This window comes from Panthera pardus, unplaced genomic scaffold (genome assembly GCF_024362965.1).
Source record: "Panthera pardus isolate Hobbes unplaced genomic scaffold, ASM2436296v1 HiC_scaffold_25, whole genome shotgun sequence".
Lineage (NCBI taxonomy): Eukaryota > Metazoa > Chordata > Mammalia > Carnivora > Felidae > Panthera > Panthera pardus.
This window is the reverse complement of record NW_026526821.1, coordinates 15,270,419-15,295,790: the sequence shown is the minus strand read 5'-3', so window position 1 is coordinate 15,295,790 and position 25,372 is coordinate 15,270,419. Positions and strand designations below refer to the sequence as shown.

The 25,372-nt window shown below is 43.8% G+C and overlaps 2 protein-coding genes across 3 annotated transcripts; both read right to left on the bottom strand.

The window, feature by feature from the left end:
• Positions 1 to 6,213: 6,213 nt before the first annotated feature.
• On the bottom strand, positions 6,214 to 9,686 carry WFDC11 (WAP four-disulfide core domain 11). Its single transcript, XM_019458071.2, has 3 exons — positions 9,680 to 9,686; positions 9,380 to 9,571; positions 6,214 to 8,419 (listed from the first exon to the last, which is right to left on the bottom strand). Exons 1-3 carry the CDS (start codon positions 9,684 to 9,686, stop codon positions 8,238 to 8,240), a joined length of 381 nt encoding a protein of 126 aa, XP_019313616.2. The 3' UTR covers positions 6,214 to 8,237.
• A 1,256-nt stretch (positions 9,687 to 10,942) lies between these two features.
• WFDC10B (WAP four-disulfide core domain 10B) lies at positions 10,943 to 24,424 on the bottom strand. 2 transcript variants are annotated; one of them, XR_008417712.1, is made up of 3 exons: positions 21,349 to 23,130; positions 17,777 to 17,899; positions 10,943 to 12,521 (listed from the first exon to the last, which is right to left on the bottom strand). XR_008417712.1 is itself a non-coding variant. In XM_053890210.1 (3 exons), exons 1-2 carry the CDS (start codon positions 24,300 to 24,302, stop codon positions 23,139 to 23,141), a joined length of 225 nt encoding a protein of 74 aa, XP_053746185.1. In that variant the 5' UTR covers positions 24,303 to 24,424; the 3' UTR covers positions 17,777 to 17,899; positions 21,349 to 23,138. The 2 variants fall into 2 exon arrangements, 1 of the variants encoding a protein (XP_053746185.1); XM_053890210.1 differs by lacking the exon at positions 10,943 to 12,521 and adding an exon at positions 24,212 to 24,424 and having other exon boundaries at positions 21,349 to 23,272.
• Positions 24,425 to 25,372: the final 948 nt, after the last annotated feature.

Below are 25,372 nucleotides of genomic sequence, written 5' to 3'. Positions count from 1 at the left end.
GCGTCGGGCTCTGGGCTGATGGCTCAGAGCCTGGAGCCTGCTTCCGATTCTGTGTCTCCCTCTCTCTCTGCCCCTCCCCATTCATGCTCTGTCTCTCTCTGTCTCAAAAATAAATAAACATTAAAAAAAAATTAAAAAAAAAGAATATCAAATGTAAGGAAAGTAAAATTTAAAAATCATTAGTGACTTTTAAAAACAATTTTTTTTAATGCTTATTTTTGAGAGACAGTGAGAGATGGGGAGGGGCAGAGAGAGAGAGGAAGACACAGAATCTGAAGCAGGCTCCAGGCTCGGAGCTGTCAGCACAGAGCCCAAGGCAGGGCCCAAACCCACAAGCTGTGAGATCATGACCTGAGCCGAAGTCGAACACCCAACTGACTGAGCCACCCAGGCGCCCCAAAGATCACCAGAGACTTTTAAAAATTGATCACAAACTTTGAAGTGGAACAATTTTTTCTAAGCCTGAATTTCCCCTACTTTTTCTGTGTTTCTCAAGAATTAGCTCCTAAATGATAACAGCACATTTCATTTTTAAAGCATACTTACTTTACAACTTTTGGAGATACACTAACTTTCTATCCCTCAATTCCATTAAGGTATTTTTAGGGAGTAGCATCAGCAAGATGGCTGAATAAGACACCCCTGCTTGAGTCATCCCCCTACAACAATTTGGCATCCACCCACAGACAGAAGTACCTCTGTGGAAGCTGTGGGATCAAGCTCTGTACATGAAGGGAGGTGAAGGAGTCTCACCCATAGGTTGGGTCATAGGCATAGAGACCTCGGTCTTGGCATGAGACCCTGAAGTGGCCTGTGAACTGGCACTCTCCCCTCTTGGCCACAGTCCAGGAGCCAGGGAGAACCCTTATTTAGACAATCACCCACATATGACAAGCTTTGTGGAAGTCCGGACGTGTAACAGAGATGTTCCATCACACTGTTGGGAAAAAAGCAATCCAAGTGTGGACACATTGGAGAGGTTAAAAGTCACAGTTTGACTTTACCTGCATCATATCTATCCAGATTTTTAAAACAAATCCTCTAAGGAATTGTGCCTGCAAAAATGTTTAAGTTCTCCGTGAACCCAGGCAAGAGGAAGTATATGTAGTCCCTGCAGCACACTTCAGCTTGTTCCACGCTCACATTATTTACACATATTGTGCATTATCGACTCATCTTCCGCACATTACTAAGTGAAGACATCTTCTACACAAATTAAACCTTATGAATGAGGTTGGCATGAGCCAAGGGGGACTGGAAAAGCCCACCGTATTAGGAGAAAAGTTGCTAAGTGTTCAGCACTTGAGGATGGTGAACACATAAAAGACCACATGATTCCTCTGCGCACAGGAAAATGAATTATGAAAGTTTCGTAGGCTCTAGAAAGCTGTGGTGAGTCACCAGAGCATGGCATGATATTTTTTAATGCTAGTAAAATACATACGTAGATTGCTAAGCACAATCACTATGCGGGGGGAGTCAAGCACCGGGTTGATACAGCAAATTGTGATGGATAGCCTCAAATATCTCAAGAAGAAGGCAGTGGACAAAGGAGGTAGTTCTGTGAAGAAGGTGAATTTCAAAGAGTCGAGAAGAGTTTCAAGAGATTTGAGAAGAGTGAAAGACTGCTTAATTTACGTACAGAAGATAAAGACAATGTATAAAGGCAAGTTCTGACTGTTCTGGTTTTCCAACAACCTTTTTTTCAACCACATCCACATCCCCACCTTCAGACACTTGATGGCTTCAGTTCTCAGACATTTTGTGATTCTTTGGCTAAATCAGCTGGGTTTGCCTTCCTCACCCAGCCCCTGCCCTAAACTCCTATGAATCTGGACATATCCCCCAGGGAATCTGGGTTTGGTTTTTGGTTTTGGTGTTGGGTTTTGGTTTTGGTTTTGGTTTTGGTTTCAGGAGATTTTAGTGATTCATCACTTATATAAAACACCCAGTGCTCATCACAACCAGTGCTCTCCTGATGAATGGATAAAGCAGATGTGGGGAACAGATGATAGATAGATAGATAGATAGATAGATAGATAATTACTCAGCCACCAAAAAGAATAAAATCTTGCAACAATGTAGATGAAACTAGAATGTATTATGCTAACCAAAATATGTCAATCAGAGAAGGACAAATACCATATGATTTCTCTTATATGTGAAATTGAAGAAACAAAACAGATGAACATATGGGGAGGGACGGTTTATGTTTTCTAATGAAGTAAGATACTTACTAGTTAGCCATTGCTTTCCAGCTTTTAATTCCTTGAAAATGCTCATTTACCATTTCCTCACCTCTTAAGGTGGGGTTTTTTTTCTTCTTCATCTTTTTAGTGAGGTTTTCAGTGCAAGCAGAGGTAAACAGGATAAAGGCCCATCTAAAGATGCTCATGTCTTAGTCCCTGGAAACTGGGACTACCTGACCTGGCATGGTGAAGAGCAGGGACCTTGAGATGGGAGGCAGATGGGACGGGTATAACCATCAGCCCTTGAAAGCAGGCATGTTTCCTGACTGCAGTGAGTCAGAGGCCTGCAGAAGAAGGTGAGACCTGAAGCATGAGGACCCAGTTGGCCTTTGTTGGCTCTGCAGATAGAGGAACACAGCCCATGCCAAGGAATGTGAGTGGCCTCTAGAAGCTGAAAACAGCCCTCAGCTGACAGCAGACAAGGGAATGGAGACCTCAGTCTCATAACATCAAGGACCTGAATTCTGCCCACAATCTAAATGAACACAGGGGGTCTGGGTGGCTCAGTCGGTTGAGCGTCCCACTTCAGCTCAGGTCATGATCTCACGGTTAACAAGTTCGAGCCCCTTGTGGGGCTCTGTGCTGACGGCTCCGAGCCTGGAGCCTGCCTCGGATTCTGTGTCTCCCTCTCTCTCTGCCCCTCCCCCGCTCATGCTCTGTCTCTCTCTGTCTCAAAAATAAATAAACATTTTAAAAAATTAAATAAATAAATGAACACAGACATGGGTCCTTCCATCTAGAGAGGAAATGCACAAGGAGCGCAGCCCTGCTGACACTCTGATTGCAATCAGAAGAGACCTGTGTGGGACTTGCGACCTACAGAGCTGTAAGGTAATAATTTGCGTGGTTTAAGCTCCTAAATTTGTGGTGACTTGTTACAGCAGCCATAGGAAACAAATATTCATATTCAAATACCCTGTTTACCTGGTGGACCTGTTTTTGTGTTGGGATTTCCAACCTATCTGGATGTTTCTGTTTCTATCCTAACCCAGTCTTCTGGTGTCCACCTTTCTCTCCAAGTGCTTATACCTTCCCAGTGGACAAGATCTATTCTTACATTATTTAGCTTTTTCCCGAATTCTGAGGTTATGGACTCCACACTCGTGATAGCCAAAGCTGAGCCTTTGTTATTTCAAACGCAAGACAAACATAGAGAAACAACTTTTCTCTCTCGATGACCAGTAATGGCTTTCAAAACTATTTGTGACCTCAGATCCATGAACATGACTATCCTCACTGGTTTATTTTGTGATCCCTTTTCCCTGGGGAAACAAACCTCAGCTTCATGTCCTAGTTTCATGGTCAAAGGCCTTGATGGAAAAATAAGGAATTGCAAAGTAGAAAAAACAGTATCTAGATTAATATTTTTTTAAAATGGTGCCCCATGGGGGTGCTTGGGTGGCTCGTCAGTTAAGCCTCCAACTTCAGCTCGGGTCATGATCTCATGATTTGTGGGTTTGAGCCCCGTGTCAGGCTCTGTGCTGACAGCTCAGAGCCTAGAGCCTGCTTCGGATTCTGTGTCTCCCCCCTTCTCTACCCCACCCCTGCTTGCACTCTGTTTCTCTCTCTCTTTCTCAAAGATAAATAAACGTTAAAAAAAATTATAAATGCTGCACCACAAAACCATATTTATTATTAAGTCCACAGAGTCTTTCCTCATCCAGTTTTGAGTAATACTATATTCCATTTCCGTCTAGTTTGGCTATGGTTTGAATTTTCTTACTTTGATTTAACATTTGAATTAGCTGTCTGAGTTTTATTCTTGGGTGAGGGTGATATTTCATATCTCGGTTAGTCCTGGTAGGTCATGAGGTGATGTTGGAAATGGAAACTTCATGCCAAGGACAATGGAGCAAAGAGGCAAAGCAGCCTGGATCTTCCATCGTTTTGTGGTGTCTCCACACTTGTTTGGGACACCTAAATCCTGAATATTCCATGCGAACAAATATTGACCTATCTTATTTAAGCCACTATTTTCTTTGTTGTTGTAGTCATCGTGCACTCAAAACTAATCTGAACTGAAATACCAACCGAAGTATATGGTAATGTAGAATGGAGGCTTAAAAGTCTCTATTTTACTTCTTTCTCACATGCTCTCTCAGGAAGCTCCTGTGCAGTGTATGTTACCAAAACGAGGTCCTCAAGAAAAAGGGAGAGGAGGGATCTAGGAAATGGGCTCCTAATCCGGGAGGAATGGGCTCCTAATCCGGGAGGAATTGAAGTGCCTCCATGATGGTGAAGTGAAGTCCCCGGTGCTGCTGTGTATGGCCCTGGAGACCAGACAAGCTGGTGCAGAGGCTGAGGAATTCTGGAGCCCCCTCAGAGGAAAAGCAACTACTTACAGGATGACTAGGACGTACTATCTACAGCTGGGCATGCATTCTTTGGCTCTACTCTCCTACTACATGGGCACTCAAGTAGAAAGAGAAGGAGGAGACAAAAAGTATACAGTTCTGATATTCGGACTGTCAAGGAACTGTCTCCCTTAAAGTTATTTCCTTTTTTGGAATACTCCAGATGAAATGAACAAAATTCCTTCAGATGTTCAAAGGGAGGGAAATAGAAGGTGTCTGGAAATAAGAAAGTCAAAACTCCAAATTGAAGCAACACATCTTCTCTCCCTTCCATCTCTCAATGGCCCGGGATTACATTAAACAATCTCTTACAAAATGGTAACTTCTATTCAGTTTTCAGAGTTTCACCTGTGTCTGCTAGTTCTTAAAAATAACCAGCGTAAAATAATCAATATGCCATAGAGGCAGATCCTGGGTTGGCAAAGTTTGCTCCCCCTCATAAGAAACATTTACACGTATGAGGAAAGTCTCCATTTGTAAACGTGTCTTCCTCTCTGTTAAGTGGAAAAGAAGGGTGACTTTCAACCCCTAGAAACTCTTTATCAATGGAGCCTGTAGCAGAAATCTGCATAACAACCATACCTTTGTTCTTAGTGCCTTTCCTGGTGACTTCCCATAACTGGTCTTCCCCTTCCTTTCCACATCTTTTGTCTTCAGCTGAAGCAGGTTTTGAGGAGATCATTTGGGCCACTTGGGGAAGTTACTCAGCTTTCCTGGTCTCCCCCATGTATATTGGAGGTATACATGTTAGGAAAATTCAGTTTGTTTTTCTCCTGCTAATCTTTTACTGCAGGGGTGGTTTCAAACAAGAACCCAGAAGGGTAGAGGAAAAATTGCTTTCCTCCCCTGTAATATCCTGGATATCCAAGAGGAAAATGCTTTCCTTCCCTGATCCTTCCTTTCAGGGTCCCTAACCTTTTGTTCTTCTCTACCTCTTTTGTCATGAAGGAATAGCCACCCTCAATCCAGTTCCAGTTCCAGTTCCAAGTCCTTCTTATCCCTAAGGGTCAAAACAAAGCCCAGCCCTGAGCCCCTGAGTCTTTGTGCTTTGGATAACTCTGAGCTCTAAGGCACTATAATTAAAGTAGAAAATAATTGTTTGCAAGGGAGGGGTTTAGTCACGTGAGAGGAGGACTTGTCTGCAGAAGCCCAAGTCCCAGAGAACAGGCCATGGTCAGGTACAGGCATAGGGGATGGGGGAAAAGGCCCCTTGAGCGGCCAGTGGAAGCAGGAAGGGCCCAGGATAACCACCCAGCTCTCCAGAGAAGCCTGTGGCAGACTGAGAACTCTCCTCTCTGGCCAGAGTCATGCCAACCCAGGCTCTGCTGCCCATCCTTCTCCTCTCTGTGCTGCTGCTACAGGCCCAGGGAGGGCACCGTAAACTGAACAGGATGCAGAATAGGTGATGGACTAAGGGGGTGGGGAGGGAAGTCCATGGAATAGGTGATGGACTAAGGGGGTGGGAAGCCCCAGGAGGGGCTGTGTCCCTTCTGAGGGAGACCTGGGAATTGGACCCTTTCAGCACATTCTGCTCTTGATGAGGTTTTGGGGTGATGGTGGGGTTCGTGGGGTCTGGAGCCGACAGCCAAGAAAGAATTCTTGAAGATGTCTTTGGTGCAAAAAGGTGATTTTATTAAAGCACGGGAACAGGACCAGTGGGCAGGAAGAGCTTCACTGGGGTTGTGTAGAACCATGGACTTGGGGGAGGTAAAGTCAAAAGGGAAGTTTCCAAAGAGACTTTCATAAGCTAAAGACTCACAGATTACTGGAAGCCTAGCTATTGTCAAGCTAAGGTTGTTTTTCCCTCTAGCAAAGCATTAAGGCGGTAGGGCCCTCTAGGACAAATGTTCCTGGAGAAATGTACTACTCTATATTTGCTTCAAGTACTTGTCGATGGGCTGCAGGTTATAAAGAAATTTAATTTTACCTGCCATTTCCTTCTTGCCTTTAATCCTTCCCCACATCACTATGGAGGGAAGGGTGATATTAGGGACTCCAGGAAACTGAGTCTATAGGTTTCTAGAGACTAGGCTATTGATAAATTTGCTAAATTTTAAAAATTTATTTAAATTTTAATTTACTAAGATATTTGTAAACTGATGGAGACCCATGTCCTGTATGACTGTGATCTCTATCAGTTAGTCATTTGTTTTCTGTCCTTTCCTTTGTACTTGTGCAGTTAGGAGTGTCTGAGGAATATCTCATATCCCACCTGGGGGTGGGGGGTGATGCTAGCTTGTGCTTGGCCCTCAGCCTGCCTTATGGTCCCTCATCACTCTGACCACAGCACTATGAAGATTCTGGGTCTTCCCAAACAATAGCCCTCTGGCCCCTTTACGCAGCACCAGGAACACTGATGGGAGTGGAGGGGGAAACTATGTCTTTTGACTCTCCATCCCAAGTACCCAGACACTAAACAGTACACTCAGTAGTGAAAGGTACATCAGGGCTGAGAATCACTTGGGGAAACCAAACAACTATTCTTGGATTTCTGTACTTCTGTGACCTGTAAACATCCAGTAATATTGATGGGAATGGGTACAGAAAGAAAGGGCCCTGGGAAAGTAAGTTTTGGGGTGTCAAGTCGAAGTTCTCATCAGAGGGACCAGGATGGTGGCAGCGGAAGGGAAATAGCGCAAGTGGTATTTTCTGGGAAGGGGCAGGGGTCCTGGACACAGTGACAGGCACAGGAGAGAGGGGGACAAGTGACAGGTCATCTTCTTCTCTGGACCCTGCAAATCCTGGGGAGTGAGAGGGTCTGCGGGATGTCTCAGACTTTGCTGAGTTCTCAGAGTGTAGATTCTATGGGGGGTAGCTTCACCCAAGCCATGACTTACAAGGGATACAGGTTCCTGGCTGCAGACAATGGAGAGGGCCCAGGGAGGCCAGGCATTGAGATCTATTGGGGCGGTGGGCTAAATGGGTAAGGGGCATTAAGGAATCTACTCCTGAAATCATTGCTTCACTATATGCTAACTAATTTGGATGTAAATTTTTAAAAATAAAAAATAAAGTTAAAAAAAAAAGTAGTGAAATGGAGTTGAAAAAGCTAAAAGCCACTGTTGATAAATGAGTTTATTTGTCAAGGATTTGCTCCTGCCCAGCCCTCAGTGAGAACAGACTGGTGTCCAGCTGGGAGATTAGGGTTTTAGACGTCTTTCAAAGATTTCCTGTAAGACAGAAAGGTTATATACTCAGAGGTTAGGGAACTCTGAGGAACAAGCATTCATTCCCAAGCTTAATATTACCCATCTATGGCAGACCCTGGGACAGGAGTACTTTTTGTAACAAGAAAAAGTCCACTTCTGAGGTGGGGAGGTGGGTTTGGTTCATTGAACAGAGAAACATAGAGATTTGGGGCCTGGCTGAGCCAAAAGGGCTCATAGAAAGGTCTGACTCTAGAGGCAATGGTTAGAAATTTGGACAAAAATCAGGAAAAGAGCAAACCATTGAGCAATATAATGAGAACAACATAGGCATTGATTATATAATGAACAATATGCCCCAGCCTGGTATCTTGGTTTATTTGCCAGTGAACTGCTGTCCAGGTTTAGGGTACATTGTCTTCCACTATTTTTGTGCCTAGGATTTAGGGTGCTTCGGTCTTCTGTTTATGAATAACAGCATCTGAGAATCAGTGAAGATCCATGCCCAAACACACTTCCCAACTCACTTTATTTTTCCAGCAGATGTTTCCACAATAGGTCCAGCAGCATGTGTGATTTTTGTTTATACATTTAAAGGTTCCAGAACACTTCTTGGTGCATTCAAGGACATTTGGCTGTCCCCAGCACTCCTCAAGTAACATTTCAGCCCCTGTAATTGAGACGAGATGGGAAGAGGCTCACAGGGGCTACATAGCCAAGGTGGGAAGAGAAGTCCTTCATGAGCTTAACGGCCCCTCCTAGAATCAAAGCCCCACCAAGCCCCACCTGACTATCCATCTGCCTTATGAGAAAATCCCCCTGCTGAGCTTCCTCATTGTGTCTTCACAGATCTCTGCCTTCTCTGCTCCCACAGACCTCTGGGCCCTCATCAAGCATCCTGGAGACAGGACTCCTCATACTCCCCATGTTCATGTGTCATCCTATAAAATCTACATTTCTGTAATAGGAGGGGCCCAAGGTAGCCTCTAGCCTTATTACCATACTTAATTCCTAGTGTGGGAAGCCAGACCAGGGAGAGTAAGGAACAGATTCTTTCTCTTTTTCTTCTCTTCCTTGCTGACTCCACCTTTAAGAACAGCTTCTCACCAAATTCTCTCTCTCACTCAATTTTCTTGGTACCCTCGACTGATTCCATTTTCTCATCACATGGCCCCCAACTTTGCCCCACTAGGGTCCCATCTCATGTCTCTTCTCTATCTTTTCATATTCAGAAAGATCCTGCCACTGAAACTAAGTGTATATATTAAGAAATCCCCATACGGGACTCATTAAAGTACACACAAGCTAAGACACAGAGCTTCTGGAAGTACAAAAAGTTATGGTAGCCTGACATGGGAAAATATTATATCCTTATAACATATGGAATGTACATAAAAGGTGACAGGTACCCATTGCCACTTTCAAGGTTGGAGAGGAAGCATCAGAGGACCTCAACTTGGACACTTCTTGGACTCTGTGCGTAAGAAAGTCTCTGAATCTCCACTAGGTGTTCCAGGGAAGGTCCTGAGTCCTGAGTCAGATGTGCCAGACACAATACCCCTTCACTTATCCAGGAACAAGCAGAGTACCCCCCGCCCCTTTGACTCCCCAGCCCAGCCTAGTCACCTACAGTTGTGTTTTTCTTTTATCACTCCCAGCACAGACGGTAGCACCATACAGAGGAATGTCATGGGTTGAGGCGTCCAGAGCTTCATGATGCTGACCGTATGTGTCTGAATATATACTGTCAGGATGTTTTTCCCCTTTCCAGTTGCTGCTGGAGACCAAGAAGTATAAACAGAGTTGTGAGCAAGAAGACGTGCTCATAGAATTTCTTTATTCTTTGTCTACTCATTCCTCCTTGCCTCTACCCACTCGGCAAAAGGCACACTGAACATTGGCTTTGCTAAAAGGTTTCTCTCCATCTCACATTTCATGCCTTCCTTTTGCAAAAAAAAAAAATTATTTTGAAAATGTGTTTTTAAAAATGTGCTGCCTTCCCCTGATTAGAAGATAATTTAGATCCAGCTTACAAAATTCTTAAAACATAAAAAAATACAAAGAAGACAATGAAATATTTCTAGTAACCCCACTATATTGGTGTATGTTATTCTTTTATATGTGCACATAAAGCTGAAATCAGGCTATCTGGCTTGACTTTTTATTTATATATATATGATATATGATATATATGATATATATGTATATGTTATTTATTTATATATCTTGGTATTAAAATTAAAGTTTTGGCCAAGACCTTCAGAGAGACCCTAAAGTGAGCATGTGAGACCAATCAACTTGTACTTTCAAGAAGATGTGCTCAAAAATCACCTGCAAAAAAATATGTCAAATTCCTAGTCATTTTCTACCTTTAAAAAAGTCAGAGTTTTAAGAGTCACCAACCACTCTTGGGCCATTTTTCTCTCTCATTTTTAAAGAATGCTGTGCTCTTTTATTTTCTTTTTTAAAGTTGATTTACCTTGAGAGAAAGAGAGAGAGAGATGAGGGGGCAGAGAGAGAAAGGGAAGGAGAGAGAATCTTAAGCAGGCTTCGCACTGTCAGCACAGAGCCCAACGCAGGGCTCAAAATCAAGAACCGTGAGATCATGACCTGATCTGAAATCAAGAGTCAGACACTTAACTGAGGGAGTCACCCAGGTGCCCCAACTGCTGTGCTCTTTTAATTCCGAGTCACCAGAAAGGCTTTGAGAATACCTCCCATAGAGCTTTTTATGCACCCCCAAGGTTTTGTGGAGACACAGTAGCAGGTGTCTGAGTCACAACAGAGAAACAAAGGGTAGGACACTGGCTGAAATGACCTATGGCCACAAGCAAGAGACTACAGCTTGTGCTATGGCATTTGATAAGGCAACATATGGAAGAAAGCCAGTGTAGGTTTGCACTAGCTTCATGTCAGGCGGGCTGCCTGGGAAGGCCAGGGGACCTCAGCATAAAGAAGTAGAAAGTGAGTAGCCAGATGCCTAGGGCCTGGGAAAGGTATCAGAAAGGAGGTAGATTCCGCCATATCAAGAGAACCACAGGTGAGAAACTTGCATCAGTTGGGGTGGGGGGAAAACTCAAAGAACCCTTGAAACCACCCACAATGGAGTAAACTTTAAGCAATACTAAGCCCAGAAAGCACAAAGCACAAAGGTACAATCCTCCCTGCCAGAAAGAACCATCCTGACCCCCTCTCCTCCTCTCCCTCCTCCCATCTCCAAAATGGCACTTAGCCAGCTGCAGGAGAAGAGGAAACCGTCCACTCTCTTCCCCAGTTGCAGGTTTCTTGGTGTGGGGGAAGCCACAATTTCAATTTTAGTATTTTGACTATTGCATGGGCTCAGACTCTTTTTATATATTCTAAAGTCTAGAAAAGTCAAGTTCTACACCCAAGGTCTCACAGGGAGGTAGGGAAAAAAAGTAGCTTTTATAAATAAATTTAAATGAGACAAAGGACAAGCTTTTCACCATACTATCAATAATACTCTCTGTGAATATTTTCCCAATATTCTAGTTACATATAGCATTCATACTTCCCCATTGATCATAAGGTATCTGAAAATTTGTAATATCTGAAAATTTCTCTGCATTAGGAAAAAGTGTCAGTAGGAATATTGCAACTGAAATTCAGTTAAATCCAGTATTAGCTTCAGAGCACAAATGTCTAGCTCCAGAAGTCCTGAGTAAAGGGTACTGCCTATTACGAACCCTACATAGTTGTTGCCAGTTTTCTTCTCCATTATAATTGGTTTATTCTGCAAATAGGATGCTCATCTTGTCTCACCATAAAAGGGAAATTCCCTCCCACTTGTTACCACACTGAAGACTGTCAATATCATATAAGACAGAGAACAAAACATGCGCATTGGAATCAGAGAGACCTGGGCTTGAAACCTGACCCCAACGCATTGAGCTTAATTGAAATTTTGAAATTGGCCTACCACCTAACTTCTCAGAGCCTCAGTTTCCCTATCTGTAACATGGAGGTGATATTATAATCCACATTGCAAATGTTGAGTATAGAAAGTACCACGCATAGGGTCTGGCACATGGAATGCACAAAATAAATGGCCGCTATTGTGATTATTAAGCTCAGACTCTCTTTTCTTCTCCAGAAGAGTAAACATTGATCTCATTGAGTTTATTGTGGTCTTTTTTTTTTTTAACTATTTGACCTATTTGGAATTAGTTCTGGTGAGTGATCATAGTACAATTATCAATTTCATTAAATTTAACATTGACAAAATATACTTTTATACACTTATCTAAGCTACTATCAGTATTCCATTTTACAAATTCACCCAGTAATGTCCTTTGTCTTATACAACACTGAAATTTTTGAATAACAGAGCCAAACTTTTCTTTTAGTTGAACATTCCTCATTTTGGGCTTTGTCTGAAATTTCTTATGATTAGACTCAGGTTATACATGCTCAGTGGGAATATTACATAATCAATACATAGTATCCTTGTCAGGGTATCATGCATGAAGGGACACAGTGTCTATCCACGTCATCTTTCTCTCTCTTAGTTTCTCCATTTGAACAAAAAGGACAATAATTTCTTCCATATAGGCATAGGGTTGGCGTGATCTGGAGGCATGATTTAGACAGGGAACTCATCCAACCAAACCACAAACAAAAGTGTTTGCAAGTTCCCAATTCTAGCCCCAAGACTCTGACCTCTACCTACCTCTGAAGATGTTCGAGTTGGAAGCTGGTAGCTTCCAAGAGCTGGTGGCTCTTCCTCCTGGTCTCTGGGAATACCAGAGCCCCTGCACAGGGCAACGATGAGCAGAATAGATTTCAAACACTCAGAATGTAATTATCGTTCTGGCTGTGACAGATCTGGGAGTTCTGCCCCAAGCCATAAGTTGGGTACATTTAGAACATTATGACTGAATTCCTATTCAAGTGGTACTTTCTTTTTTCCTTTCTTTTTGCTGCAGGTAGCATAGACAGAAGCAGATCACTGTGGAATTGCAGGAGCCTCCTGCACTCCACCAAGACACACATTTCTGGAAGGCTGGGTGGTTGTGGAGGTGGGAGAGGATCTATGTATCTAATTTTCTGTAGCATCTATGTGAAGATTTTTGTAAAGCCCCATCCATCTTTGATATTAATTTCTCCATTGCTAGGATCAGTCTACATTACTTTATCACCAATGTCTTGTGACTTTTGTGCTGATGAGAAGAGAGAGCTCTGCCAAGAGAGCTTGCAAAAGTCCACATAACATAGAAATTTAAAACACAGACTTAAGCCCCTCTTTGGGTGAGCTCCACTTCTCTCTCTCTCTCTCTCTCTCTCTCTCTCCCCCTCGCTCACTTGTGCCCACTCTCATAAATACATACATTTGTACACACACACACACACACACAGACTTTATCTGGATCCAAATCCTAGCTTCCACTTACTTGGGCAAGTCACTAATCTTCTCTGCGTCCTAATTTCCTCATTTGCTAATGGGGATAATAATAGCACTTTCCAACCAATAAGGTTGTTGTGAAGGCTCCAGGAGTGATTATGTGTTAAGCACTTAGAGCCAAAGTCTGCCATAGAGTCTATGTTTGTTTGTTAAATAAACAAATGAAACACTCGCCCAATGAAGTGTTGAGAATCATTCAGTTTAAGAGCAAATTTACTATGTGTCAGATATGTAACATGTATTAATTAATACATACTTTCAATGACACTATGAGTTTAGTACTACTATTATTCTTATTTTACAGATACAGAAACTGAGGCACAGAAGAGTTAAGCAACTTGCCCAAGCCCACACAGCTAGTAAGTGCCAGGTACAGGATTTAAAAGGAAGTGAGTCTAGAGCCATGTATGCCAGATGGTCAAGTCCCCAGTTTCTCTTGAGAGAGAGAGACTGAGCACGAGTGAGGGAGGGGCAGAGAGAGGAAGACACAGAATCCAAAGCAGGCTCCAGGCTCTGAGCCTTCAGCACGGAGCCCAACACAGGGCTGAAATTCACGAACCTCAAGATCATGACCTGAGCCGAAGTCAGATGCTCAACCGACTGAGCCACCCAGGTCCCTTAACTAGAACTAATCTGAAAAACTGAATCAAAAATCTCAGCAAAAACCTCCACCAAAGAGAAGTTCTGGACCTCAACAAAATAATATCAGACAGAATTAAGCAGTGTACTAAAAGGATTATACATCACTCACGATCAAGTTAAATTTATTCCTGAAATGCAAGAATACTTTAATATATGAAAAATGATCGACATAATATACCACATTAAAAGAATGGAAGGGAAAAAAACACATGATCATCTCAATTGATGCAGAAAAATCACTCAACAAATCTCAACAGCCTTTCATAATAAAAACAAACTAGGAATAGAACACCACCTCAACATAATTAAAGCCATATATAAAAAACCTGGGAACACCATGGAAGGTTTTTTGTGTGTCTCGCATCCATGAAATACAACCAGATCAACACTAAACCATTCTGCACACCTAGAAAACTGAATTGAGGATTAACACAACAATCTGCACAACCTGAACCACAGAACTCAGCAGGTACGCGGCGCAGAGAGATGAACTGGGGGAGAGAGAAGCCGCTGAGGGCAGGGAGCTGTTTTTTGCTTGTGGAGAGAGGACGGAGATGGTGGGGGGGGGAGAATGTGGGAAAGCACCCCCCCCCCAAAAGCAGCTGGAGAGAAAGTGGAAAAGTGGAAACAGCTGCAGGGACTGAACTAAGAAGGAAGAAAAGAGAAAGGAGAGGGTTTAAATTCCATTAAGACTATAAACGGGGGGGGGGGGGGGGGGGCGCAGAGTCTGAAACTCTGCAGCTCCATACCTGGCGGTGCTCTGGTGAGAAGGGTGAATCCCCAGGAGCAGAGCGAAGTCCGGGGGTCTTCGGGCCACAGGGGAGAGGCGGTTTCCCTCTCTGGAGGACATCTGGTAGAGGCTGTGTGCCCCAGTGGACCCGGGAGAACAACCACATTCGCTGGTGCTGGAACAAGGTGGCTGGGGGTGAAGCCTGGTGCCAGACGCGTGTTGTGATTTTCCATAATCCCTGAAGCGCTGCTGCTACACGATCGCGTGAACTCTTTCTGGGGCGGGCTGGCACCCGGCCGCGGTCTCTGGGCTTCCGCAGCAGCACGGTCCCGCCAACGTTCCTGGGTGCCGCCGGCACCCGGCCACTGCTCGGTGAGACCCTTTTGCAGAGGGGCAGGATGGGTCAAAGCCGCAGCCCTTCAGAAGTAAGGGGTCGGGAAACACGGCCACATCTGAGAGAAAACTCAGGAGAGAGGTGCTGCCTGGGACTTGGTCAGGACTGTGTAAAAGCGGGGAGTGGATGGAAGCTGGAGACAAAGGACCGGTGTGCAATTGGGGGTCCGGCAGAACAGAGTTACAACACTAGAGACTGGGTAGCTGGGTGACGCCATTTTCACTGCTCCCACGCATGCGTGTACACACCTACAGGCGCCACAACAATTCACACCAGTAAGCTGAGCAGCGCCATCTAGTGGAGAACGGAGCCATTACGCTAAGCCCCACCCACTGGGCCAACCTCGCTCTTCAGGAACACAAATCTCTCCACCTGCTTAGCTTACAGACAATAAAGCGCTTCATTGTTTGACTTCTAGGGGAAAACGAAGTAATTTCAATCGTATTTCAGTCTGCTCGCAGGTCCATCTATTCACTTTTTTTCCCCCTTTGTCGTTTCATTTCTTTTTCTTGAATACAGAAAGGGGAAAAATTTTATTTTTATTTTCAATTTCTATTAAAAATATTTTTCTTTAATTTTTTCTACACTGAAGACTATAGAAAGCTTATGAAAGAAATTGAAGACACAAAAAAATGGAAAAAGATTCCATGCTTCTGGATAGGAAGAACAAATATTGTTAAAATGTCAATACTAACCAAAGCAATCTACATATTCAATGCAATACCTTTCAAAATAACACCAGCATTCTTCACAGGGCTGGAACAAACGATCCTAAAATTTGTATAGAACCAGAAAAGACCCTGAATAGCCAAAGCAATCTTGAAAAAGAAAACCAAAGCAGTAGGCATCACAATCCCAGACTTCAAGCTGTATCACAAAGCTGTAATCATCAAGACAGTATGGTACTGGCACAAAAACAGACACTCAGATCAATGGAACAGAACAGAGAACCCAGAAATGGACCCACAAATGTATGGCCAACTAATCTTTGACAAAGCAGGAAAGAATATCCAATGGAATAAAGACAGCCTCTTCAGCAAGTGGTGCTGGGAAAACTGGGCGGCAACATGCAGAAAAATGAACCTGGACCACTTTTCTTACAGCATACACAAAAATAAACTCAAAATGGATGAAAGACCTAAATGTAAGACAGGAATCCATCAAAATCCTCGAGGAGAAAGCAGGCAAAAACCTCTTTGATCTTGGCCGCAGCAACATCTTACTCAACACGTCTCCAGAGGCAAGGGAAACAAAAGCAAAAATGAACTACTGAGACCTCATCAAAATAAAAAACTTCTGCACAGCAAAGGAAACAAGCAGCAAAACTAAAAGGCAACCAACGGAATGGGAAAAAATATTTGCAAATGACATATCAGATAAAGGGTTAGTATTCAAAATCTTTAAAGAAATTCTCAAACTCAACACCCAAAAAACAAATAATCCAGTGAAAAAAATGGGCAAAAGACATGAATAGACACTTCTCCAAGAAGACATCCAGATGGCCAACCGACACATGAAAAAATGCTCAACTTCACTCCTCACCAGGGAAATACAAATCAAAACCACAATGAGATACCACCTTACACCTGTCAGAATGGCTAACATTAACAACTCAGGCAATAACAGATGTTGGCGAGGATGCAGAGAAAGAGGATCTCTTTTGCATTGTTGGTGGGAATGCAAGCTGGTGCAGCCACTCTGGAAAATAGTATGGAGGTTCCCCAAAAAGTTAAAAATATAACTACCCTACAACCCAGCAATAGCACTACTAGGTATTTATCCAAGGGATACAGGTGTGCTGTTTCGAAGGGGCGCATGCACCCCAATGTTTATAGCAGCGCTATCAACAATAGCCAAAGTATGGAAAGAGCCAAAATGTCCATCAACTGATGAATGGATAAAGAAGATGTGGTATATGTATACGATGGAGTATTACTCACCAATCAAAAAGAATGAAATCTTGCCGTTTGCAACTACATAGATGGAACTGGAGGGTATATGCTAAGTGAAATTAGTCAGAGAAAGACAAGTATCATATGACTTCACTCATATGAGGACGTTAAGACACAGAACAGATGAACACAAGGGAAGGGAAGTAAAAATAATGTAAAAACAGTGAGGGGGACAAACATAACAGACTCTTAAATATGGAGAACGAACAGAGGGTTACTGGATGGGTTGTGGGAGGGGGATGGGCTAAATGGGTAAGGGGCACTAAGGAATCTACTCCTGAAATCATTGTTGCCCTATATGCTAATTTGGATGTAAATTTTAAAAAAATAAAAAAGAAAATTAAAAAAAAAAGAAAAATGGTTAGATTTATGTGTATTTTATCACAATAAAAGTAGAAAAATTATAGTGGAAAATCCTGTGACTATTTTAAAATTTAACATTTATAATGAATATTTTCCCATAGTCTTAAATATTTTCTACAACTTCATTGATTAAGGGATTGGTCTGCCAATTAATCACCAGTTATTGACATCTTGGTTGTTCCAGTTTTTCCCTATTGTAAGCACTCATTTCACTATTATTAGTTACATTCTTATAACTAAATCCTTGAGCATTTCTTTATTCCTTGGGAAAGCCAATGTGAGAAGAAATGAAAATACACACAATTTAATCTGTGCATAAATGTTGCCAATTCTCCCTTCATAATGTTTGGGTTATACTTGCACCAACAGAATATGGGTCAACCCATTTTCCCTCATCCTGACCCTGAACCATAGATGATCCAGAATGTCATTCAGAGGAGCCAATGTATTATTGATTGGAAGTTCACAGTTGTATAGTGTCATACTCACAGACCTTAGGTTCATCAGACAGATTTGAAACTCACCTCCACCACTTGCTGACTGAAAGACTTTAGGTACGTCGTCTCATTTCTCTGAAACTTCATTTACTCACATGTAAGAATGGGAAGAATAGAGTTCATCCCATCAGGTGTTATAAGATCTTTTTCCTAAAAACAAAACAAAACAAAAAAAAATACAGCTCAACAAGGAAAGCAAATAAATCAATCTATAACCCATAGCCACAGCCTAATGAGGAAATAGAGAATGCTACAAATTTCAAACAATCTGTGAGCAGAGAAATAAAACACTCATATCCAGCAGATTTGGATTAGTAGTGTTGGCATCCACATAGATGCAATGTGAAAATTAATAAAGGGAAACCTCACTGAAATGGAGTTGGGAGGCCACCAGGGGGAGTGCTCCTACCACACTACTTGTTATCAATTGCTGACCCAACAGGAAATGTTCCCAGAAAGTGGATAGTACCTTAGCTTTGTTGTCACAGCAAGACGAAAGGTTTTCCTCCTCCCCTGGCAATAGCCCACCCAATAAGAGACTATCACAACCAATGAAAAGCCATTCTAGTTGGAACTCCCTGTTAATTCCCACTTTCCTCTATAAAAGAACCTTCCTCTCCTTTCTTCTCTGGACTTGCCTATTCTTCTGTTGAAGCTTGTTAGCCCTGATTTGCAATTCTCTGCTATTCCCAAGTTAACCTATTCTTGCTGGTAAAAAATAACTGACAGTTTTATATTTTAGGTTAATGGCAAAGACATACACAGATGGTATGGAAATGAGATATGAGCAGGGGGCTTAGCCTAGAACACAAGGCTGATATCTGGTAGATCAGGTCTCTCTGGTTCCTAAGAAACCATAAGGAAGGGATTTGAAAGTACAAGGGACCCAAATAGGCAGATGTTAAAAGACACCACTTCTTAGGGAATGCATGTGTGGAAAGGGGAGCCCCTGTCGGAGACTTAGTGGCAGCAGGCAAGAATGAAGCAAGAGGAGATATCAGTGGGTCTTTGGAGCCCAAATACCTGATTGCATAGGTTACTCATTTCTAGAAGAAATTATCTGATCAAGCCCAGTCTCATTTATACCATTTCTATTTGACAATGGACTGCCTCTATACACATCCCATTTTAAGACTTCATAGGTCAGATAGCTCCCAATTTGTGATGGATAATTCCAGTTTCAAAGTGACTCAATGTCCCATGGTCAGGCATTCAGTTTTTTTACTGGGGTCCACTAGCAAGTAAAGAGATGCTTCTCAAATGGAAAGCACTTGTCAACAGAAGAGGACAAGGCTTCACCTCAATACTCCAAGTATGTGTTCTGTGATTCTCCTAGTTGAGTATGCAAATGTTCTATCCAGCATCTTAATCCACCAGAGACACATTTAGTAAAATGCATAGGCTAGGTGCTAAGACCCAACTGGCAGGCAACTTTCAACATACCCTGATCATGCTGCAGAATCTTTTCTTAATCTGGGTCTTGTTCAAAACTAGCAGCCTTAAAAGGCATGAATAGACACTTTTCCAAAGAAGACTTCCAGATGGCTAACGGACACACAAAAAGATGCTCAACATCACTCATCATCAGGGAAATACAAATCAAAACCACAATGAGATACCACCTCACACCAGTCAGAATGGCAAACATTAACAACTCAGGCAACAACAGATGTTGGCAAGGATGTGGAGAAAGGGGAATCCTCTTGCACTGTTGGTGGGAATGCAAACTGGTGCGGCCACTCTGGAAAACAGTATGGAGGTTCCTCAAAAAATTAAAAATAGAATTACCCCATGACCCAGCAATTGAACTACTAGGTATTTATCCAAAGGATACAAAAATGCTGTTTCGAAGGGGCACCTGCACCCCAATGTTTATAGCAGCACTATCGACAACAGCCAAAGTATGGAAAGAGCCCAAATGCCCACCGACTGGTGAATGGATAAAGAAGATGTAACGTACATATAAATGGAATATTGCTCGCCCATCAAAAAGAATGAAATCTTGCCATTTGTAACAATGTGGATAGAACTAGAGTGTATTATGCTAAGCAAAATAAGTCAGTCAGAGAAAGACCAGTATCATATGATTTCACTCATATGTGGAATTTCAGAAACAAAACAGATGAACACAGGGGAAGGGAAGCAAAAATAAGACAAAAACAGAGAGACAAACCATAAGAGACTTTTTTTTTTTCAACGTTTATTTATTTTTGGGACAGAGAGAGACAGAGCATGAACGGGGGAGGGACAGAGAGAGAGGGAGACACAGAATCGGAAACAGGCTCCAGGCTCTGAGCCATCAGCCCAGAGCCTGACGCGGGGCTCGAACTCACGGACCGTGAGATCGTGACCTGGCTAAAGTCGGACGCTCAACCGACTGCGCCACCCAGGCGCCCCCATAAGAGACTTTTAAATACAGAGAACAAACTGAAGGTTGTTGGCGGGGTGTTGGGTGGGGGGATGGGCTAAAAGGGCAATGGGCATTAAGGAGGCATTGGTTGGGATGAGCACTGGGTGTTAAATGTAAGTGATGAATCACTAAGTTCTATTCTTGAAATTACTATTATACTATATGTTGACTAACTTGGACTTAAAAAAGAAAAAAACTCTGGGGGCGCCTGGGTGGCTCAGTTGGTTAAGCGGCCGACTTCGGCTCAGGTCATGATCCCGCGGTCCGTGAGTTCGAGCCCCGCGTCGGGCTCTGTGCTGACAGCTCAGAGCCTGGAGCCTGTTTCAGATTCTGTGTCTCCCTCTCTCTGACCCTCCCCTGTGCATGCTCTGTCTCTCCCTGTCTCAAAAATAAATAAAACGTTAAAAACAAACAAACAAACAAATAAATAAATAAATAAATAAGAAAAAAATTCTGAAAAAAAAAAAAAATTTAAAAAACTAGCAGCCTTATATTTCCCAAGGAAATAGAGAATGCCCAAAAGTGACATTTGTCATCTCCAAAATCCAGAGGCCCACCATGCATTTTCTCTTGCTTCATGGTGAACAATACAAGGTGCCGGAAGTTGTCTCCTGTCTCAAGAGAATGTCTCCATATGACCTAGACCAGTGGATCTCTGAAAATACACCAGATAGAAAGTCTTATCCTCCAGCATGCACGTGATAAAGCATGTAGGCTACCTACTATTTCCCCATGGTCAGTTAGCACAATGTAAGTGACCTGAGAGACCAGCATGATGTCCTGTGGGATATCAAGTAATCAAAGTCTCTTCAACCTCTATCATGTCACAGGGCCAAGGAGATGACTTAGTCCTGACTAAGATAGTGAAGGCATGTGGCTGAGTCCCTGCATATGAGAAAGCTACTTCTTATTACCGTGATGAGAACTTGCGAAGAAAAAATTTGCTAAAGCATGTCTGGGGCATGAGAAGAGAACGGTGCAGAAGCCAGGGCAACTGCAAGGCCATTGTTTCTCACAGACAGACCAGCCTGATCAACGATTCTCCTCAGCTGGGACTTGGCTTTCTGGAGACCCAAGCCATGGCACAATTTACATTCGCTTCCTCCTCTGCCTCCATGAGATTCAGGGTCTTGCAGGGGTCCCCACTCCTCCGCTTGATCTACCACAGGGGCACACAGTTGTCCCATACCACAGAACTTGCAGTGCTGGCCAGGCAAGCACTCCTCCCAGCCAAAGCAGTCTAGGTGTGGCCTCTCGGTCCAGTGAGGCAATGTAGAGTGTCCAGAGATCTCTGGGGAACAGCCCAAGACACGAGTTATCACAATGGAGAAAACCAGATCCTTCCAGTAGAATTCATGGTCTGGGGTGCTCACACTGGTGGCAAGGAATAGGTCAGCTGGCAGCATGGTGAACCCACATAGTGGGGAACACTGGTCATGGACGTGGAGGTCATTCTCTATGTGGGCCCTGGCAGGTAGCTTTGCCTCTCTTAATAGTCTCTCCCAGGGTGTTCGGGGGCATGGCCAAGCACTGGGAAGATGCTTGCAGAGTCAGGTTGTCTGAGGAAGCACCCGCTAAGATCTGCTGCAGGGCATGCCCTGACCATCCACCTACATCTGATGATGTCTGTGCTGCTAATGGATCATGATCTCTTTCCTACAGTCTCCTAGTCCCAGCTCCCAGGATAGGTGGAGAAGCTCCTCCAATACCAGGAGCCCTGGGATGCTTCTGAGGTGGGCCGTAGACTCTGGCCTGAGAGATGCTGGTTTCTTCTGTGGGAAATCCTCACTGATGCCCACAGGAAGCACTTCCCTGGAGTTTTAACACTGCACACCTGCCTCCAGCAAGCCCTGCCTACCTGCCTGAGTTCTTCACACTTGACTCCAAGTCCCCTTTGGGCACATGTGACCTAGTCCCTGGATTTAGTCCCAAGACAACCTCAGAGGAGCTCTGCTTGCACAGAATTCCACTGATTCACCATGAGACCATGGGAAACACTCATACTGACCCCTTAGTGGCCAATTAATCCTTAGTAGTATCACCGTGAACCACCTGTTCCCTACCACCTGGCTTCTTTCTGGGTTAAAAGAGAGAGAGAGAATGAGACCATAAGGAGGAGGATTGGGGAAAGGTGGGGACCATTCATTTGATGGAAGACATTGGAGTCTCAGGTCCTGGGACCCCATTCCATGCCCCATCACAAAAGGGGCCACATTGATGGAGGATGGGGTGGGAGACGATAGTGTAGGCACTCACTTCCACACCCATGTTCTCACAATAATGGAGGAGCAGTGAGCAAACAGGGAGTCCAGACGAACATCGTCCTCTAGCCACAACATGACCTCTCACTGTCTTTTGGCCTCAAGCATGTCACTTAACTCCCTGCGATTGGTTTTCTATATTGTAAACATATGGTAATCTGAACCTCACAAGGAGAATGGGTAGAACAGGATGGAGGTGGATTAAATTTAAGAAGAAGCCTCCTTGGGGACCTCCTACTTTGTGCCCCAGAGTGTAGCCCCACCCCACCTCATGTTTAACTTGGCCCTTCTGACTCCAGGCTGAGGAGTGTTCTGGTTAGCATTGGGAGGTACCACACATGAGCAGTTTCTTCCCTGGCGTCACTGGTTCAATGAGCAGATCAACAATGAGGCTGGGCCTCGGGGCCCTGGTGGGGGAGCAGGGGCCAATGGGAGAGAAAATAAAGAAACATCACAAGGGGGGAGAGATCAGAGCCCTGGACCCAGAGAAGGGAGCGCTCTGGGGTCTGCACTGGGTCCTCAATGACTATAAGCCCTGGGAGTAAGATAGGCAGGTCTGTGGACATTTGTTCTGGTTTATTTGACAGGAACAAACAGTTCAGACAGGGTAAAGGTGTACTCCCGTTGACATCCTGGTACCCAGGATCTGAGGTCCTTGTGCTTTGGTCTGAATAGAAGTTTGGGGGAGCAGAATGCAAAGTCCAGCACCCTCACCCACTCACTGGAGGCTCATGCAAACGTTCCCACAGAAGGTTGAACAACATACAGTATTTGCTTTTGGACACTTTAGAAAATATGAACAGTGATTGCTGCAAAGATACACGCTGGGCTTCTTCTCACAGGCCTTTAGACCTAAAAAGAGCAGAATCAGAGTCAGTGGAACCAGATCCCTCAAGAGCACTCCTCTCAAGCTTAAATCCTCTCCCAAAAACCCTAAAACCCAAGTCCTACTCATGATGCTCTTGAACTTTTCAGGGAATGCAGTTTCTTCCCTATACCCAAACCTGGTGATTGTAGTATCTTAAATCCTATATCCCCCCACCCACACACCTTCTGCCCCAACAGATCTCAATGCCTGGCCTCCCTGGGCCCTCTCCTTTCTCTGCAGACAGGAACCTGTCTCCCATGTTAGTCATGGTCTTGGTGAAGTCACCCCCATAGAATCTACACTCTGAGAACTCAGCAGAGTCTGAGACACCCCGCAGACCCTCTCACTCCCCAGGATTTGCAGGGTCCAGAGAGGAAGATGACCTGTCACCTTCCCCCCTCTCTCCTGTGCCTGTCACTGTGTCCAGGACCCCTGCCCTTTCCCAGAAAATACCACTTGCACTATTTCCCTTCTGCTGCCACCATCCTGGTCCTCTGATGAGAACTTCTACTTGACCCTGGACACCCCAAAGCTTATTTTCCCAGGGCCCTTTCATTCTGTACCCACTCCCAACAATATCTCCGGATCTTTAGAGATCACATACGTGCAGAAATCCAAGAATAGTGGTTGGGTGTCCCCAAGTGATTTTCAGCCCTGATGTACCTTCCACCACACTATGTACCATTTGTGTCCTGGTATTTGGAATGGAGAGTCAAAAGACATAGGTTCCCCCCGTACCCCCATTATTGTTCCCAGTGCGCGGTAAAGGGGCCAGAGGGCCTTGACTTTGGACGACCCAGAGTCTTCATAGTGCTGTAATCAGAGCAGGATGTGCTGAAAGGTTCCAGTTTCCAGGTCCTCCCCAGAAGCGACACAGCACCTCTTGCCCCCTTCCCTCCCCACCCCCTTAGTCCATCACCTACCCTGCATCCTGTTCAGTTTACGGTGCCCTCCCTGGGCCTGTAGCAGCAGCACAGAGAGGAGAAGCATGGGCAGGAGAGCCTGGGTTGGCATGACTCTGGCCAGAGAGGAGAGCTCTCAGTCTGGCACAGGCTTCCCTGGAGAGCTGGGTGGTTATCCCAGGCTCCTCCCTGCTTCCACTGGCCAAAAACATTTCCTCTCCTTTGCCTGCCTCTACCATGGCCTTTTACCCTTTTAGGCAACAAAAATACCTACAAACACTTACCCTGATGTTACACCTTCAACAATACAGAAAATATGCATATGGTTGTTCACTGAAGCATGTTTGTAATAGCAAAATCTTGGAAAATACATAAATGCCCATTTAAAGGAGATTGGCCAAATGACTAAGTTTGTGTGTACACGGTAGTGTAGAACACAGCTGTAAAAAAGGAGAAATTGCTATGAGCTGCCTTAGGGTAATTTTCAGGATATATTGTTAAGTGAAAACAACAAAGTGCAAGTGAGTATATTTGTGCGAGGAAAAAAAAGGAAATTAAAGATTCGGGTAACTAATTATCTTTATCTTACACAAAATTTCCCACATATTTGATAAAGTCTGCTCTTCAGCACATTCTATGAGGTTAGTGCAAACTTACTACAAAACCAAGCAAGGACAGTGTGAGAAAGGAAAGTTACAGGCACAGTTCTCTTGTGAATATAGATATAAAATCCCTTAAAAATTGGAAACTGGGGGCGCCTGGGTGGCTCAGTCGGTTAAGCGGCCGACTTCAGCTCAGGTCACGATCTCGCGGTCCGTGAGTTCGAGCCCCGCGTCGGGCTCTGGGCTGATGGCTCAGAGCCTGGAGCCTGCTTCCGATTCTGTGTCTCCCTCTCTCTCTGCCCCTCCCCCGTTCATGCTCTGTCTCTCTCTGTCTCAAAAATAAATAAAACGTTAAAAAAATTTTTTTTTTAAAAATTGGAAACTGAACCAAATGATATGAAAAATGATAATATAAAATGATCACATTAGATGACTGGAGAAATGCAAGAATGGTTTAATGTTAGAAAATCTGAAATGTAATTCAACACATTAACAGAAAAAAAAGCAAAAATATAACTTCACATAAATTAAGGAAAATTTTCTTGTCAGGAATGAAAGAGAACTTTCTGGACCTGATAAA

Excerpts from the sequence above, each read along its gene's own strand:
- WFDC11 (XM_019458071.2), bottom strand. Across the intron at positions 8,420-9,379 it reads GATAAAAGAAAAACACAACT|GGGCTGAAATGTTACTTGAG; the intron begins GTAGGTGACTAG and ends TCTCAATTACAG.
- WFDC10B (XM_053890210.1), bottom strand. The coding sequence starts at position 24,302 with ATGCCAACCCAGGCTCTCCTGCCCATGCTTCTCCTCTCTGTGCTGCTG. Across the intron at positions 23,273-24,211 it reads TAAACTGAACAGGATGCAGG|GTCTAAAGGCCTGTGAGAAG; the intron begins GTAGGTGATGGA and ends TGCTCTTTTTAG.